The sequence below is a fragment of the Nerophis lumbriciformis genome, linkage group LG27 (assembly GCF_033978685.3).
Source record: "Nerophis lumbriciformis linkage group LG27, RoL_Nlum_v2.1, whole genome shotgun sequence".
Classification (NCBI taxonomy): Eukaryota; Metazoa; Chordata; class Actinopteri; order Syngnathiformes; family Syngnathidae; genus Nerophis; species Nerophis lumbriciformis.
The window spans coordinates 23459385-23479576 of record NC_084574.2 but is presented as its reverse complement, the minus strand read 5'-3'; the positions used below and the strand labels follow the sequence as shown (position 1 = coordinate 23479576).

The following is a 20192-nucleotide window of genomic DNA, read 5'->3' as shown; positions in this document are numbered from 1 at the left end:
CATCTCCATAGTCAATAACAGGTAAAAAGGTTGTTTCCACCAATTTCTGTTTCACAGTAAAAGAAAAAGCAAGACTTGTTTCTATAATAAAATCCAAGTAAAAGTTTCAAAAAGTAATATAACGCTTTTGCCTTCCCTTACTCAAAAACAAGAACCCAATTTAGTTGAACTCCTCCTAGGGCAAGACCTCACTACCTACCTAAAGGGTGCAAGCCACCTTTTTCTGAGAAGCATGGCCTCAGTTTTATCCCAGAGGCTTCATACTTAGCTTAGAACTGCCCAGTAAACGTTAAAGAACATATCTTGACATCATGTGCAAATAGCAGAGACATGACCCCAAGGCCCCTGAAATAGGCAGCGTCCACGCCTTTGCTGCACCTACAAATCGGAACCATGAACATAATGAACAGAACAGATGACAAAGGGTAGCCTTGGCACATAGGTCAACCTTCACCAAAAACAGGCATAAGTTATTCCTGGCAAAATAAAATCAGACTTGTGCTTAGGACTGAATAACACAGAGTAGGATACCACTTTTGAAGTCCAGAAAGCACATGTGAACGAGTTGGGCAAACCATGAAACCTCCAGTTCTTTGGCAAGGGTGTAAAGCTGGTCCAGTGTTCCACAACCAAGACAGAAACCACATTGTGGCGATGGTCCAACTAATGGCCATACTCGTTTCTCCAAGGGGACCACCACTCAGTCTGCCAATCCAGATGTACTGTTCATTTCTCCTCGCAATGTTGAAGAGACGTGACAACCAAAACAGTTCCACAACATCTCAGCATCAGCCACAATGATGAACATCCATGTTCATGTTAAACTCTGGTTCCTTTACAAAAGGTGTGTCAATGTAATCGAAAATGGCCTCCAAGTATTCTTTCTACCGCACAATTATATCCTTAATTAAGATCAGTGGGTCTCCATCCCCACTGGTAACAGTATACAAATTGTAAATGGTTTGTATTCATATAGCGCTTTTACTGTACTTGCACGATACCAAAAGCGCTTTACATTATGCGTCACATTCACCCATTCACACACATTCACACAATGATGGCGGAAGCTGCAATGCAAGGCGCTAAACACAACCCAACAGGAGCAAGGTGGGTGAAGTGTCTTGTCCGTGGACATAACGGCACTGACTGTAAGATAAGACCTGATCACTCTTCTGCTGTCTTCTTGGACAACTGTCCTTAAATACCGTTTACACGTTCTAGTCTTGGGGCCGGTCAGTCTGGACAACACCCAGTTTGTTGCTTGGCCAGTCAGCCTATTTCCTGTGATCGGTTTGAGTCGGGTGACCTCCGACTCCTATCCTCTACTCTTACTTATGAGGGCTTCCTACCAGATGTTGCTAATGTCTTTATTTTTCCTCTTAAAATCCAAACCTGTAGGATTCCAATTTCCTGGGGGCAATAGCCACCACTCTCTGGAGCATACTTGCCAACCTTGAGACCTCCGATTTCGGGAGGTGGGGGGTGGGGGGGGTGGGGGGGCGTGGTTGGGGGCGTGGTTAAGTTATATATATATATATATATATATATATATATATATAAGAAATATTTGACTTTCAGTGAATTCTAGCTATATATATATATATATATATATATATATATATATATATATATATATATATATATATATATATATATATACATAAATAAATAAATAAAAGAAATACTTGAATTTCAGTGTTCATTTATTTACACATTTACACACACATAACACTCATCTACTCATTGTTGAGTTAAGGTTTGAATTGTCCATCCTTTTTCTATTCTCTGTCACTATTTCAGAACACACACATTATACAAATATACATTATAAAATCAATAAGAAAACGGGAGCTCTAATTTGGGAGTCTGAATTAGGATCAGAAGTTCCTATATAAACATTGCGCACTCACGTCGCCTTTTTGTATTGATTACTGCAGCTGTGCACTGGATTCATTCACAAATACAAACTACAACTCACAAACACTTTAGAGTTAGGCTCCACCATCAGAATGTGTACTTAAACTTATAAAGATCACATGGATATTAATCAGTGAGTTGATTCACCAAAACTAACCTGTTATACAGGAGGAAAAAGCACACAGGACGTTTCAATTGTTCACAGACTGGTCGCGCTCATCAGAATGACAAGACACGTCCGGTCTGCAGGTGATAGCATTCAATTGGGAAGAAACGCCCTACTGCCCCCTACTGACCAATGTGAATACTGATAAATCTATAATGACAGCTCCAAAAACGAATTCAAACCACAAAATAAAATAAATAAATCAACACAAAAATGTGACACATTATGGGTGGGTCACATATGCATGTACAGTAGATGGCAGTATTGTCCTGTTTAAAAGTGTCACAACATTGCTGTTTACGGCAGACGAACTGCTTTACGGGGGACGAAAACTTGACTGCTGTTGTTGTGTGTTGTTACCGCGCTGGGAGGACGTTAATGAAACTGCCTAACAATAAACACACGTAAGAAACCAAGAACTCGCCCTCGATCATTAGCTGATTATACAGTGGGAAAGCGGATGTGAGAACAGGCTGTCAACACGTCACTCAGGTCCGCATGGAGCTGGAGGGGGCGTGGCCTCCAGCTCCGCCTGAATTTCGGGAGATTTTCGGGAGAAAATTTGTCCCGGGAGGTTTTCGGGAGAGGCGCTGAATTTCGGGAGTCTCCCGGAAAATCCGGGAGGGTTGGCAAGTATGCTCTGGAGAGTTTGTGATGGAAATGTGTGCTTTTGACCTTAGTAGAATAATCCTCTAAAGGATTCGGTGACCCCAAGTGGAGGAGTTCAAGTACCTCGGAGTCTTGTTCACGAGTGAGGGAAGAGTGGATCGTGAGATCGACAGGCGGATCGGTGCGGCGTCTTCAGTGACGCGGACGCTGTATCGATCCGTTGTGGTGAAGAAGGAGCTGAGCCGGAAGGCAAAGCTCTCAATTTACCGGTCGATCTACGTTCCCATCCTCACCTATGGTCATGAGCTTTGGGTTATGACCGAAAGGACAAGATCACGGGTACAAGCGGCCGAAATGAGTTTCCTCCGCCGGGTGGCGGGGCTCTCCCTTAGAGATAGGGTGAGAAGCTCTGTCATCCGGGGGAAGCTCAAAGTAAAGCCGCTGCTCCTCCAAATCGAGAGGAGCCAGATGAGGTGGTTTGGGCATCTGGTCAGGATGCCACCCGATCGCCTCCCTCGGGAGGTGTTTAGGGCACGTCCGACCGGTAGGAGGCCACGGGGAAGACCCAGGACACATTGGGAAGACTATGTCTCCCGGCTGGCCTGGGAACGCCTCGGGATCCCCCGGGAAGAGCTGGACGAAGTGGCTGGGGAGAGGGAAGTCTGGGCTTCCCTGCTTAGGCTGCTTCCTCCGCGACCCGACCTCGGATAAGCGGAAGAAGATGGATGGATGGCTGGATGGAGGATTCAGTGACCAAATACAAATACATGCCAGCTAACAATCTTCCCGGTATAATTCACCACAATGAATAATGTCTCACTGTGGCAAGAGGACATTTGTAAGTGATGTAAATTCCAAACTTTAAGATTTGTTTGTAAAAAAAAAAAAAAAAAAATCCCATTGGGGAAATCATTCAGTTTCTATTGCATGCAGAGAACGAGTCAACATATTTTGACTTTTTTTAGACACATATTTCTCAGGTTATTATTTGAGTCCAACAGTTTTAGCGTAATCTTGCTTACAAAAATATGTCATAGTTCTTTAACTTGTAATAACAGTGTGGCCTTTTGCACAGATTATGGATTCCAAAATCAACCAGCAGGCCCTAAATGAGATTGAGGCTCGGCACAAAGACATCATGAGGTTGGAGAGCAGCATCAAAGAACTCCATGACATGTTTGTTGATATCGCCATGTTGGTTGAGAACCAGGTATGTCCCATTTGATTTTATTCATATGTTTGTTTGCATATATATATATATATATATATATATATATTACATATATATACATACATGTAAATGTATACCATTTTTTCCGGACCATAGGGCGCATTGGATTATAAAGCACACTGCCGATGAGCGGGTCTAGTCAGGTCTATTTTCATACAAAAGGCGCACCGGATTATAGAGAGCATTAAAAGGGTCATATTATGATTTTTTTTCTAAATGTAAAACACTTCCTTGTGGTCTACATAACATGTAATGGTGTTTCTTGGTCAACATGTTGCATAGATTATGTTTTACAGATTATCTTCAAGTCGCTTTCTGATGCGCCATTTTGTGGGCGGTCTTATTTACGTGGCTCACCTTCGGCAGCGTCTTCTCCCCGTCATCTTTGTTGTAGCGGTGTAGCGTGCAAGGACGGGAGTGGAAGAAGTGTCAAAACATGGAGCTAACTGTTTTAATGACATTCAGACTTTACTTACGTCAATAACGGAGCATCATCTCCTCATCGGTGGCTCATCCGGAACTCTCTAATAACTAAAGTTCTGTGTGTTCTATGTAAACCCACTGTACCGGTAGTTTTTAGCGCTTTCACAGCGAGTCTATTGACAGATATAAGTTAGAACTTTACGCTGCTTTACGTTCCCCAGCTTGTTAGTGTTGGGCCTAATGGTTCTGGACCGCTTCCTGGATCGTTGTGGTTGAAAAGGGGGGTTACCAGTGTGTGTGGAGTCAATGGAGATTTTCTTGGCCTTCTTTCTCAGTCTGCTGGTGTAAAGTGTGTCCAGGTGAGGGAGCTCCAGCCCAATTATGCGTTGGGCTGCTTTCACCACTCTGTGCAGAGCTGTCCCCGCAGCCACTGTGCAGCTTGCAAACCACACAATGATGCAGTTGGTGAGGATGCTAATAGAGCTCTGATTAAAATCGAGCCTCAGCCTCTGTGAAAGCTTGGCCTACTTCTTCTTCCTGAGAATGAACAGTCTCTGTTGAGCTTTCCTGACCAGGTTTGAAGTGTTAGCACACCAAGACATCCTCCTGGAAACACTGACTCCAAGGAATTTCAAGCTCTCCACATTGGATGTGGAGAGGGAGGTTGTCTCTGCCCTTTGCTCTTCGAAAGTCCATGATTATTTCCTTGGTTTTGGAGGCATTGAGGATCAGGTTATTATTCTTGCACCAATCGTGCCTGTATGTTGACTCATTGTTGTCTGTGATTAGGCCCACGACTTTGGTGTCGTCAGGAAACTTTATTATGTGGTTGGAACTGTGGATGGGTGTGAATTCAGAGGTAAAAAGTGAGGATGGGGCTCAGCACACAGACCTGTGGTTCACCTGTGTTCAAAGTAAGAACAGAGGAGGTGCAGTGTCCTATTCTCACTTGCTAAAAATAGGACTTCCTGTGAGAATGTCCATAATCCAGGAACACATTCGGGAGCTAAAGCCTCGAATATCCAGTTTGTTAACCAGTTTCTGAGGGATCACAGTGTTAAATGCAAAATTTAAGTTAACAAAGAGCATCCGCACATAGCTGTTGGGTCTATCTAGGTGAGTCAGGGCTGTGAAGGGTGATGTTTATTGCATCCTTTGTGGAACGGTTTGCTCTCTGGGAGGTTGTGACTTGTCCAGAGTGTATCCGCCTTCCGTCCAAGTGCAGCTGGTAAGGGGGTTAGTGCATGTGCCTCACAATACGAAGGTCCTGGGTTCGATCCTGGGCTCGGGATCTTTCTGTGTGGAGTTTGCATGTTCTCCCCGGGACTCTGGGTACTCCGGCTTCCTCCCACCTCCAAAGACATGCACCTGGGGATAGGTTGATTGGCAACACTAAATTGGCCGTAGTGTGTGAATGTGAGGCTCCAGCCTGACAAAGTTAAACACACGGCTGTGAGAAAGGAGGCGATTGCGCTGCAGCTCCATCCTACGTGTGCTTGACAACATAGACAGTAAGGTAGAAATGGGAATCGAAAACCGGTTCTTTATCATTTTCAAAATAAACTTAAACCATAAACCATAAACCATTAGTAGATCACTCCAAGGATGAATGAATCCCTCTATTTTAAGACAATGGCTGACCAAAGCTAGTTTTATACTGATCCACTCCTGACAATTTTATCTTTGTTGATTTTACTAAAATACGGAGAAAGTACCGCAGTTAAAAAATTATTTAATAAAAAAGGACCTTTTGAAAACTTTCAAAACTGAACAACTTTTGCTTATGGGCGGCATGGCTTAATTGGTAGAGTGGCCGTCTTGTAACCGGATACTGGTTTGATCCCGATTGAACAAACTCATGGTCCTTGAGCAAGACACCGAATCCGTAACTGCTCCTAATGGGTCGTGGTTAGCGCCTTGCATGGCAGCTCCTGCCATTAGTGTTCCACAATTGTGTTGTTCTTAATGTACAACGACAATAAAAGCCTATTATCTTCTTATTAAAAATTGAACAGTTGATAGACCTGACTCCATCCTGTCACACAATATAACAACTGCAACCAAATCATTATTATCTATTTATGATTTTACCCACTTTGTTCTGGTCAACCTTTGATCATGTTACTTCTTCACAATTATGTGTATTAATAAGTGTTGTCAAACCTTTAATTTTCTTTGTCAGATTAATCGCACTTTGAATTTTGCTTATTTATGATTATACACAGCAACTACTTGCTTAAATAAATACAATTTACTTTAAAAACAACTCTAATATTTTGACACAAATGCAATTTTATTGGCAAAATGTCATACATGACATTTTTTCAATTGTTTTACTTGAAGTCACGTCATGTTTTTGCTCAAAACTTGCTGAAAAAACAAAATTGTATCACAGCTCAAACCTGCGGCATGTTCCACGGACCTAATGTCACCTCGTCTGTTGAAAGACGTCTGGGATGTCATTGCCCCCCATGTGCAAGAAATAATTAACAGCAGTCTTGCTTCAGAGACTGTCCCAAATTATTTTAAGCAAGCTCTTGTGGAACCTCTGCTAAAGAAGCCAAATTTAGACCCCTCTGTTTTATCAAATTTTACACCCATTTCAAAGCTTCCTTTTATTTCAAAGATTTTAGAGAGAGCTGTGCTTTTACAATTACAGTCTTATCTTGATTTGCACGCTATTCTTTATGTTTTTCAGTCCGGTTTTAAAGCCTTTCATAGCACCAAATCTGCACTTTTGAGGGTTCTTAACGACCTTTAAATATTCACTGGCGATTCTGCCACTATAATTATTCTAGATATAACTGTTGCATTTGACACAGTGGAATACACAACTCTCGTCAGTTGCTTAGAACAATGTGTGGGTTTAAAAGGCACATCCTTGAAATGGTTCAGGTCATATCTGACAAACAGAACTTTTAAAGGCCTACTGAAATGCGATTTTCTAATTTAAACGGGGATAGCAGGTCCATTCTATGTGTCATACTTGATCATTTCGCGATATTGCCATATTTTTGCTGAAAGGATTTAGTAGAGAACATCGACGATAAAGTTCGCAACTTTTGGTCGCTGATAAAAAAGCCTTGCCTGTACCGGAAGTAGCAGACGAGTAGCGTGACATCACAGGTTGTGGTGCTCCTCATATCCGCACATTGTTTACAATCATGGCCACCAGCAGCGAGAGGGATTTGGACCGAGAAAGCGACGATTTCCCCATTAATTTGAGCGAGGATGAAAGATTTGTGGATGAGGAAAGTGAGAGTGAAGGACTAGAGGGCAGTGGGAGCGATTCAGATAGGGAAGATGCTGTGAGAGGCGGGTGGGACTTGATATTCAGCTGGGAATGACTAAAACAGTAAATAAACACAAGACATATATATACTCTATTAGCCACAACACAACCAGGCTTATATTTAATATGCCACAAATTAATCCCGCATAACAAACACCTCCCCCCTCCCGTCCATATAACCCGCCAATACAACTCAAACACCTGCACAACACACTCAATCCCACAGCCCAAAGTACCGTTCACCTCCCCAAAGTTGATACAGCACATATATTTCCCCAAAGTCCCCAAAGTTGCGTACGTGAGACTTTTTGAGACTTTTATTAGTAGGTTGCACAGTGAAGTACATATTCCGTACAATTGACAACTAAATGGTAACACCCGAATAAGTTTTTCAACTTGTTTAAGTCGGGGTCCACTGAAATTGATTCATGATACAGATATATACTATCATATATACTATCATCATAATACAGTCATCACACAAGATAATCATCAGGGTGTATACATTGAATTATTTACGTGACATGCACATAGTGGCACGCACGTACGGGCAAGCGATCAAATGTTTGGAAGCGTACTCACGGTACAGTGTCTGCGTATCCAACTCAAAGTCCTCCTGGTAAGAGTCTCTGTTGTCCCAGTTCTCCACAGGCCAATGGTAAAGCTTGACTGTCATCTTTCGGGAATGTAAAAAATGAAACACCGGCTGTGTTTGTGTTGCTAAAGTCGGCCGCAATACACCGCTTCCCACCTACAGCTTTCTTCTTTGCTGTCTCCATTGTTCATTGAACAAATTGCAAAAGATTCACCAATACAGATGTCCAGAATACTGTGGAATTTTGCGATGAAACAGACGCCTTAATAGCTGGCCATCATGCTGTCTCAAAATGTCCTCTACAATCCGCGACGTCACGCGCTGACGTCATCATACCGAGACGTTTTCAGCAGGATATGTCGCGAGAAATTCAAAATTGCACTTTAGTAAACTAACCTGGCCGTATTGGCATGTGTTGCAATGTTAAGATTTCATCATTGATATATAAACTATCAGACTGCGTGGTCGGTAGTAGTGGGTTTCAGTAGGCCTTTAAAATCCAAATTGATGATTCGGCTTCGGCCCATGCTCCCTTGTCCTGTGGTGTCCCTCAGGGTTCAATTCTAGGACCAATCTTGTTTTCAGTTTACACCCTGCCCATTCAACACATTTAAAAAAAAACATAATATATCATATCATCTATATGCGGATGATACGCAAATTTATGTCCCTTTAAAAAAAAAAGTGACACATGTTTAAAATCACTTTTAAATTGTCTTGAGGACATAAAAGCATGGTTGGCGGTAAACTTTCTAAACTTAAATGAGAACAAGACGGAAATGATTATATATGACTCGAATGTCAAACAGAATGCTCCCCCCAGTGACCTGGACTCCCTGATGCCTTATTTAAAACCCACAGTCACAAATCTTGGTTTTAAGTTTGACAATGATTTTAAATTGGAACATCAGATAAACTCTTTTGTACGATCTACTTTTTAATCATCTAAGACTTTTAGCAAAAATTAAATCAGTTTTGTCTTTTAACGACTTTGAGCGGGTTATCCATGCTTTTATTTCATCACGTTTGGACTACTGCAACTCCCTCTACGTTGGAATGAACCAGGCCTCAATCGCTCGATTGCAGTCAGTCCAAAATGCTGCTGCTTGCCTTTTAACTGGCACTAAAAACATGAACACATTACCCCCATTTTAGCATCCCTTCACTGGCTCCCAGTTCATTTTAGAATTCATTTTAAAATATCGGATTAGCGCCACAATATATGTCAGACCTTTTAAAAATGTACACCCCCACAAGGTCTCTGAGGTCAGCTGATCAGTTTCTTCTTGTCGTCCCAAAAACCCGTTTCAAATCCAGAGGTGATCGTGCATTTTCTGCTGTGGCTCCAAAACTTTGGAACAATATCCCTCTTGCTATTTGGACGGCTCCTTCTTTAATGACTTTTAAACCACGTCCTAAAACATATTTTTACTTTTTGGCTTTTAAACCAGAATGAGAGTTGTGTGATTTTAGTCTATTTTATTTTCTCTGACTTATTGTATGTATTTATTTTTCATCCATCTATCCATCTATCCATTTTCTGCCGCTTATTTTTTTTATCGTTAAATGTTTTATATTACTGACTCTCCTAGTATGTATATCTCAACTTCTGTGCAGCACTTTGTGAAACTTCCAGTGTTTTTTGAAATGCGCTGTATAAATAAGGTGGATTGGATTGGATTGGACTGAAAGTATTTTGAACAACTACAGTTTGAAACAAGTCTCCTGACTCATGTTAAGCGTTGACCTGATCACTGACCATATACAACCCACACTACCTTACAGACACTATCCACCAGTAATGTAAAGGAGCATGCGCAGTCAAAATAAATTGGGTTACAGATGAATAATGCGATAATTTTTTGTCATTATTCTCATGCGTTAAAACATTACCTCTTTACACTAATATTACCGTATTTTCCGGACTATAAGGCGCACTTAAAATCGTTTTTTTTTTCTCAAAACCCGCCTTATAACCCGTTGCGCCTAATGTATGGAATAATTCTTGTTTTGCTTACCGACGTCGAAGCAATTTTATTTGGTACATGGTGTAATGATAAGTGGGACCAGTAGATGGCAGTCAAACATAAGAGATATGTGTAGACTGCACTTTGACGGCAATATGACTCAAGTAAACACCAACATTTTATATGTTCCATTGAAAATATAGAACATAAGAGACGGCACTCATAAATCTATCAAAATATTTTAGTACAACTTTGGTAAGCTAGGAAGCCGCACCGCTTGATGGATTGTACTGTGCTTCAACATACAAGTATTATTATGGTGTGTGTATAAGGTAAGACATTATCTGGTATTTTGTTTCGCAATATTATGCAAAACCAACTTTTCTTACCTTCTGGTACCTGCTGATCTGTATTTGGGATCTGCATGAATCTTAAAAAATTGCGCGCATCCGCCTTTGTAGTCCGTGCCGACTACAAAGTCGTAGTCGATAAACTTCTTCTTTTTCTCTATCTTCTTGTTATGGGACATTCATCCTCCGCTGTTGCCATTTCTAATATAAAGTAGTGTAAAGTTCTTACTTATATCTGTCAGTAAACTCGCCATAAATGTGCTAAAACATACCGGTGTAGTGAGTTTACATTATTCACCCAAGGAACTTTAGTTATTAGAGAGTTTTTTCAGGGGACACATTTCCGGTGTTGTTGTTTCCGGATGAGGAGATGCTGCTCCGTTATTGAAGTAAAGTCTGAATGTCATTAAAACAGTTAGCTCCATCTTTTGACACTTCTTCCACTCCCGTCCTTGCACGCTTCACCGCTACAACAAAGATGACGGGGAGAAGACGCTGTCGAAGGTGAGCCACGTAAATAACACCGCCCACAAAACAGCGCATCCTGAAACGACTGTCAGAAAGCGGCTTGAAGATGATCTGTAAAACATAATCTATGAAACTTTTTGACCAAAGAACCACCATTACATGTTATGCAGACCACAAGGAAGTGTTTTACATTTCGAAAACAAATAATAATATGACTCCTTTAATGCGCCCTATAGTCTGGTGCGCCATATATATATATATAAAAAAGATCAAAAATAGACCATTCATCGGCGTTGCGCCTTATTATCCGGTGCGCCCTATGGTCCGGAAAATACAGTACCTATAAATTGAAAATTAAGCTGAATTTGGGTATTGCTTTGTGATAGAATACAGTACAGAGTAGTTATGTCTGTTGAAATGTAAAGAATGCTGAGCAGTTGGCCATTGTTGGCGTTTCTTTTCTACATTATTCACATTAACGCACTATCCAAGTGACACCAGAATAGACAAACATTTCCATTTTCTCTGTACTTACTGTCCAGATAACCTTGTAGCTATAGGCCTGTCTTTGTACTGGTGAATGTTTCAAACGTTGTCAAAGGCAACGTGTAGGCGTAAGTAAGTGTAAGGTAAAGAATATGACAAGAGTGGAGCCTCTCATTGACCCACTCAAAGTCATAGCATCCATCTTGATGAGAGATAGACATTTTCAAAATAAAACAGATGTCGTATTCATATTTTCCTAATTAAGTATGTGTCTAAAAGGAAAACTGACCAATGAAGAAAGGCTTCACAATGACTATTAGGATTGGACAGCAACGGTTAGGGTGATGAGGACAAAGACATGTTTTATACATCATTATTTTTAGAGATGATAAATGCTTTAAAATGTAATATCGGAAATTATCGGTATCGTTTTTTGTTTTTTTTTACTATCGGTATCGTTTTTTATTTTCTATTTTTTTTTAATTTTTATTAAATCAACATAAAAAACACAAGATACACTTACCATTAGTGCACCAACCCAAAGAACCTCCCTCCCCCATTTACACTCATTCACACAAAAGGGTTGTTTCTTTCTGTTATTAATATTCTGGTTCCTACATTATATATCAATATATATCAATACAGTCTGCAAGGGATACAGTCCGTAAGCACACATGATTGTGCGTGCTGCTGGTCCACTAATAGTACTAACCTTTAACAGTTAATTTTACTCATTTTCATTCATTACTAGTTTCTATGTAACTGTTTTTATATTGTTTTACTTTCTTTTTTATTCAAGAAAATGTTTTAATTTATTTATCTTATTTTATTATTTTTTTTTTTTTTTAAAGTACCTTATCTTCACCATACCTGGTTGTCCAAATCAGGCATAATAATGTGTTATAATAATGTCGGCAAAAAGCCATTATCGGACATCCCTAATTATTTCATGTGATGAACTAATGTGTGAATTCATTGACTCTGGTCATTTCTTTCCCTGGCATCTCTCAGGGTGGCATGATTGACAGAATTGAGAGCAACATGGACCAGTCCGTGGGTTTTGTAGAAAGAGCAGTGGCCGACACCAAAAAAGCTGCCAAGTTCCAGCAAGAGGCACGCAGGGTAAGTCTTTATCATTCTATCTTTATTGGTATGATAAATCAGGCCTCGAATTTTAACTTTTTAAGGGAAAGGCAAGTGTTGCCTTAAAGGAGGGCTCATATTTTAGGGCACCAAGGCAAACATTATTTTCTTTCGAGGCAGGGGCTCCAAAGCATGCATGCATGCATACATATATATATATATATATATATATATATATATATATATATATATATATATTTATAACTTCATTCATTCATTCATTCTTTTGGTGTAAAAGGTATAATAAAACCGTTCAATGCAGGTTATAAAAGCTCCTCTTGGCTGCGACATATGAAGTATACACACTGCGATTAATCGCAGAGATGGACTCTTTTTTTTTTTTTTTTTTTTTAAAAGGATTCTTAATAAAAAGTGTTGTCTTTTTTTAATATCCAAAAAAAAAAAAAAAACTTTTTTTTCCAGAATATTTTTTTCAAAAGAAGGACAATAAATAAATTCTTCTTGTTTAAAATCGATTTTTGAAAATTATGAAAAAAATGTCACCACCCCTACTCAATAGTGTTTTTGTCACTAGAGATGTGCGTTAATGGCTTTTTTGCCGATATCCGATATTCCGATATTGTCCAACTCTTAATTACCGATTCCGATATCAACCGATACCGATATATACAGTCGTGGAATTAACACATTATTATGCCTAGTTCTGTTGTGATGCCCCGCTGGATGCATTAAACAATGTAACAAGGTTTTCCAAAATAAATCAACACTGCAATATTTATTATTGAAGTCACAAAGTGCATTATTTATTTTAACATGCCTCAAAACTGCAGCTTGGAATTTGGGACATGCTCTCCCTGAGATAATCCTGAGACCCACTACAACTATGGGAAATACTATACTTTGCAGTGATGTGCGGTGAGGTTCATGACTGGTGAGGCACTGACTTCATCACAGTCAGATTTACAAACATATGAACCCTAAAGAGTATCTTATTCACCATTTGATTGGCAGCAGTTAACGGGTTATGTTTAAAAGCTCATACCAGCATTCTTCCCTACTTGGCACTCAGCATCAAGAGTTGGAATTGGGGGTTAAATCACCAACAATTATTCCCGGGCGCGGCGCCGCTGCTGCCCACTGCTCCCCTCACATCCCAGGGGGTGAGCAAGGGGATGGGTCAAATGCAGAGGAGAAATTTCACCACACCTAGTGTTTGTGTGACAATCATTGGTACTTTAACTTAACTTTAACTTTACACATACAAACTGTAGCACACAAAAAAGCACATTTGATAAAAAAAAACGTTATTATGGTCTGAACTTTACTTATAAGTGCGGGAACAGTGGTGTTGGTGTTGGAGGAGTTGTGAATGAATGAAATACGAAATCCGTGCTGCAGTCTGCAGGTGTACTTAATGTTGTGTCCCTGCAGTCGTTCACGGCTCCTCCGGCGCGAGCAATGTTTTTGCACTTTTTGGCTTCTTGTTAAGTGACTTTTTTTGGGTGGATTCGGTCTTGCACGTGGAGGGTTTGGGTGTGGGCTTTGGTTGGTGTGGCGCTCCCGTCGGAGGGTGCACTCTGCGGCGGAGGTCCATTAACCGGCACCAGGAGGCGGGATTACGCGAGCCTCACACAGTGCGTCTTCGCAGCAGTTTTATGATTGCTCAGCACAAGAAATACGTTACACACATACAGTTGTTGACAAAATACACTGTACATTATATACCTCAGCTAACTAAATTAAGGAAATGTATAATATAATTCATATAGCAATACGGTCTCACTGCACAGCAGGCCAGCAGTTAGCCGAGTCCGCAATCCATGTTGAGGCACAACTGAGTGACGTGCCTCAACTGGCTGCTGTTCACCCCACCGTCTCTTCTTAGTATTTGAACGGCGATTTTGAATAAAAATAATCTAAAACTGGTGAAGTTAAATGGAAAATAACTTTATAGTATAATCACTGGATACATATAACAATTTAATTAATTTTTTTTCTTTTTAAATTTTTTTTCTTTCCATGATGGCCGCACGTCACTGATACTTTGACTTTCACAATGTGCATTTTTTTTTTTAAACATGCCTCAAAACAACAGCTACAAAAACAATGAAGACACACAGCTTCTGTCCAGAGTATACTAGAGTAATAAAGTAAACAATAACATAGTCCTCCTTTAGTGCAAGACTGCCTGGTATACTGTATAACAGGATATTATAAACTGGGCTCAATCTGCCCTGCTCTAATGTATTTGTATGTGAGTGGTAAGTGCTTGTAGTGGCCTACCAGTCAGCCAGAGCTTCTGAAATGCTGTGTTGAGACAGGGCATCTCCATTCATTGCAAGCTGCAAAGTGTGCGCCATGCAGGGCAGACTAGCCACACCAAACTCCACCGTAGCTTTTGCCATACTGCGTGCGTTGTCCCTGACCACAACGTGGGCTTTCGCCTTGGGGTGGTTTTTGTTGTATTTTTGTTTTTTCTCGGCGGAGTCTTTAAGCGACAACTGTGTGGTACTACTTTTTTCCGGTGTTTGCTTTTCATCCATCTTCCGCTTGTATTCATCGTGTATCTCCTTATGATTCTTGAAGAGGTGGGAGATCAAATTGCTCGTATTAAAGCAGTGGTTCTTAACCTTGTTGGAGGTACCGAACCCCACCAGTTTCATATGCGCATTCACCGAACCCGAAACGTAAACATATAATGATGTTGTTATATTAAAGAAATACTATCCATCCATTCCCCATCCATTTTCTACCGCTTATTCCCTTTGGGGTCGCGGGGGGCGCTGGAGCCTATCTCAGCTACAATCGGGCGGAAGGCGGGGTACACCCTGGACAAGTCGCCAACTCATCGCAGGGCCAACACAGATAGACAGACAACATTCACACTCACATTCACACACTAGGGCCAATTTAGTGTTGCCAATCAACTTATCCCCAGGTGCATGTCTTTGGAGGTGGGAGGAAGCCGGAGTACCCGGAGGGAACCCACGCAGTCACGGGGAGAACATGCAAACTCCACACAGAAAGATCCCGAGCCCGGGATTGAACCCAAGACTACTCAGGTCCTTCGTATTGTGAGGCAGATGCACTAACCCCTCTGCCACCGTGAAGCCCTAAAGAAATACTAATAAAGATATATTTTACAAACGGAAAGTTACAGGAATGTACACATAATCCCATATTTACATCTCATTGTGCAACATGTGAATGTTTAAGTGGGAACTAAATGCGATATCTGAAAGGGGTACACATTATTTCTAAAGTAGGACCCCCACCCAGACATATAATACTAGTACACAGCTCATGAAAAACAATATGTTATAGTCATTGTAAGTGGGCCAAAACACTTGTATTAGAAAATAATCTCATGGAAATGACTTTTGATTATAATAATAAAACATTGAAATTGTTATTTAGTCAGGTTTGGGACAGGTGTGCTGCAGGTGTGACCACAGTGTGCACGTCTGACGTCGCTGACATGCGCTCCACCGAATGCTTAAGGAGTTTTTGCGTTTGCTCACACATATGGAAAATTAGAGGGAACATTGTATGGGGGTATCCATAATACGCCGACAGGGAGAAGTTTTTATTTAAACGATGAGTCGGGCGTGTCTTGACCTCCGCGGCAGAGGCTCTGTCGAACCCCTGAGGCCGACTCATTGAACCCCTGGGGTTCGATCAAACCCAGGTTAAGAACCACTGCACTAAAGGAAGACGTCTTGGTTCCTCCACGCATAACCAACTTTTTGCAGTCATTGCAAATTGCCAGTTTTGTATCCGTCAGACACACTTTAAAATAATCCCAAACCATAGACATGGTGTCGTTAGTCAGTCACCGAGCGAGCTCGCTTGTTAGCCACGGCTACAGCACCGGCAACAACACACTCTTGCAACAACTGTGTTGTGTGTGGGAGAGGGGAGAGGGGAGGGGCTGCTGACTGGGAGACGCAACTGCTCTGTACTTACTTACTGTACTCCGTGTACCGCTCCGTAAAGCGGCGTTTTAAAAAGTCATTAATTTTACTTTTTGAAACCGATTCCGATAATTTCCGATATTACATTTTAAAGCATTTATCGACCGATATTATCGGACATCTCTATTCCTCACCTTCTTTATCAAAGTGTTGGCACCCTTGACAGTCTTTGGCCCCATGGTGGATTATTTGGAGGTCGTATTCAAATAACAAAAAGTACAGAGGCGCAGTCCCCAATATGTGGGCTTCTTTGTTTGGGGACTCAGTTTCACGTAATGATTTTCGGGCAAATGAACGATAACCAAACGGTATAAGAAAACCGCAAAAAATGGTGTTGAAATTTGAATTACACGAAAATCGGGGCCTAAGAAATTCAAGGTTATGACTGTACCACCCTGAATTGAAGATTTGTCCAACTGCTGTTGTAGAAATTGATTGCTCCCGCTTTGTCTGCAATATCCTACTGTAACCATTTCATATTTATGACCAAAATGAAAAGTATACTATTGTATTTCACCATTTCTGTCTCATATTAACATTTGTTTTTAATCTCTCTTTTTGTCTCCCTGTCCTTCTTCTGCACGCTGTCAAGAAACAAATGATGATCTTCTGTTGCTGTGTGATACTGTGCCTAATCCTCGGTTCATTTTTGTACAGCTTTATAAAATAGAAACTGTGTTTACAGCCTTTGACTGGCGACTTCCATCCATCCATCCATTTTCTACCGCTTATTCCCTTTTGGGGTCGCGGGGGGCGCTGGAGCCTATCTCAGCTAAAATCGGGCGGAAGGCGGGGTACACCCTGGACAAGTCGCCTCAAAACAATAAAAGGAAAATCTTCTAATCTGTAACCTGATATTTTTACATAAAAGGTCAAAATCCTCTGCTTGGATTTGACGCAGTGTAATAATTTTGCTTTCATTTGAACTTTGACGACAGCATACCCACATATCTGCCACCAACTTAAATGCACTGAAAATAGTTGAAGAGTTGTGTCACACATGAAAAAAGTCTAATACACTTAAATTTAATTGACATGAATATATGTGGGCAAAATAAGCATTTGATCTACTGCTGATTTTGTACGTTGGCTGTTATATTCTGGATTATGTGTATTTTTGGGTGGTCATTTTGTGTACTTAATTTGGAAATACTTTCTCCCTTTTCTGTTTTTTATTTAGTTACCGTATTTTCCGGACCATAGGGCGCACCGGATTACAAGGCGCACTGCCGATGAGCGGGTCTAGTCAGGTCTATTTTCATACAAAAGGCACACCGGATTATAGGGCGCAATAAAGGGGTCATATTATTATTCTTTTTTTCTAAATGTAAAACACTTCCTTGTGGTCTACATAACATGTAATGGTGGTTCTTTGGTCAAAATGTTGCATAGATTATATTTTACAGATCATCTTCAAGCCGTTTTCTGACAGTCGCTTCCGGATCCGCCGTTTAGTGGGCGGTATTATTTACGTGGCTCACCTTCAGCAGCATCTTCTCCCCGTCATCTTTGTTGTAGCGGTGTAGCGTGCAAGGACGGGAGTGGAAGAAGTGTCAAAAGATGGAGCTAACTGTTTTAATGACATTCAGACTTTACTTCAATCAATAACAGAGCAGCATCTCCTCATCCGTGGCTCACTACAACAACAACAAAGCCAGATATGTGTCCCATGAAAAACTGTCCGACCGGAACTCTCTAATAACTAAAGTTCCTTGGGTGAATAATGTAAACTCACTACACCGGTATGTTTTACTGCTTTCATGGGGAGTTTACTGACAGATGTAAGTAAGAACTTTACATTACTTCATATTAAAAATGGCAACAGCGGAGGATGAATGTCCCATAACAAGAAGATAGAGAAAAAGAAGAAGCTTATCGACTACGGTGTCGGCACCGACTACAAAGGCGCACGCGCACAAACTTTCAGGACTTATGCAGATCCAAAATACAGATCAGCAGGCACCAGAAGGTAAGAAACGTTGCTTTTGCATAATATTGCGAAACAAAACGCCAGATAATATGTCTTACCTTATACACACACCATAATAATACTCCTATGTTGAAGCACAGTACAATCCATCAAGCGGTGCGGCTTCCTAGTTTACCAAAGTCGTACTAAAACGTTTTTTTGATAGATTTTTGAGTGGCGTATGTCATGTTCTATATTTTCAATGGAACATATAAAATGTTGTTGTTGTTCACTTGAGTCATATTGCAGTCTACACGTACCTCTTATGTGTGACTGCCATCTACTGGTCACACTTATAATTTCACCATGTACCAAATAAAATAGCTTCGAGGTCGGTAAGCACAACCAAAATTATTCCGTACATTAGGCGCACTGTCGAGTTTGAGAAAAGGAAAGGATTTTAAGTGCGCCTTATAGTCCAAAAAATACGGTAACCTAGATTCTGATGAGGAGCCATGTATGTGCTATGCCTTGTTTTGACTCCTCGAGTGTAGAATTCCTTTTTTCTCACCTTCTTCTTGTGATCTCTTATTTTTGTGCTGAATAAAAAAGACAATTTTGCTGGAATGTAATCCACTCTGCATCTTGGGTTCCTACACCTCTTCAGTCCATCATTATTACGGTAGGTTTGTTTTATCATAGAGAGAGAATGTTAAAGAAACAAACAAAATACAGTATAAATGTTAGACTGTAAATTGATCGAAAAATATGTAATTGTTTCCCTACCAACCAAAAAGCATGATACACACAAATTGGTCCTGTCCCTATCAGAAAGTATTCCTAATCTTCCCTTCTTATATAGATAAAAGACACGTGTCTCAGAAACAAGCACTTCCATTCAAACATCTCCAAGAGAAGACTGCCAAAGGACCTCAGGGACAGGATTGTATACCTACTCAAGACTGGAATGGACTGCAAGACCATCAACAAGAAGCTTGTTAAGAAAGCGAGTTAGGGAAGGTTGATGGCCAACACCTGAATGTTTCAGACAAGGTTTGGGGAAAATGTAATGTGGTCACATGATTCCAAAACTGAGCTAATTGTGTCAGTCGCACTATGTACCTTTTTGTCCAGCACTTTTGGTGGCCAACTCTAAGAGCAGACGTTCAGAAGTCTGTGCTCTGCATCAAGCTCCGTCAGGACTTCTTCGCCGTCAACCTATGATCTCACATCGTCAGCCCCTCACTGGCAACACCACTCGTCAAACGGTTCTCCAAGATGGCTCATTTTGTGACGTGCTCCAAGCTATTGTTGGCATTTGAGTGCAGCAGGTGTTCAAGCTCCACACAATCCCCACAGAGGTGGTCTCTGACAACAGTCCTCAGTTTTCATTGGCTTTATGGGAGGCATTCTGCAAGTCTTTGAACGCTTCACCATGTCTGTTATCTGCCAACACCCCCAAAGCGAAGGTCAGAGGGAGCGGACCAACCAGGACCATGAAGCGGCCATCCGCTGCATCTGCCTTTAGCGTCGCTCGACTTAGTCAACCAACTTTCCCACAGTTCTTTCATCAGCTCAGCCACACTCCTTTCCATATGGCTTATGGGTTCCAACCTCCTGCGTTTCAATCCCTGGAGTCAGACACCCCGGTGCCGTTGGTATCAGCCTATCTATGCCAGGTGCGCCTGGCTTAGATAGGCT

At 41.0% G+C, this 20192-nt stretch overlaps 1 protein-coding gene across 1 annotated transcript in view; it reads left to right on the top strand.

Annotated features, from left to right (window-relative positions):
• Positions 1 to 19167, top strand: part of stx3a (syntaxin 3a) — a 49728-nt gene extending 30561 nt beyond the window's left edge. Inside the window, exons 8-10 of the mRNA XM_061988355.1 lie at positions 3768 to 3902; positions 12516 to 12626; positions 17175 to 19167. Coding sequence (XP_061844339.1) covers positions 3768 to 3902; positions 12516 to 12626; positions 17175 to 17252 — 324 coding nt within the window. The 3' untranslated portion in view covers positions 17253 to 19167. The remainder of the gene's footprint in view (positions 1 to 3767; positions 3903 to 12515; positions 12627 to 17174) is intronic.
• Positions 19168 to 20192: the final 1025 nt, after the last annotated feature.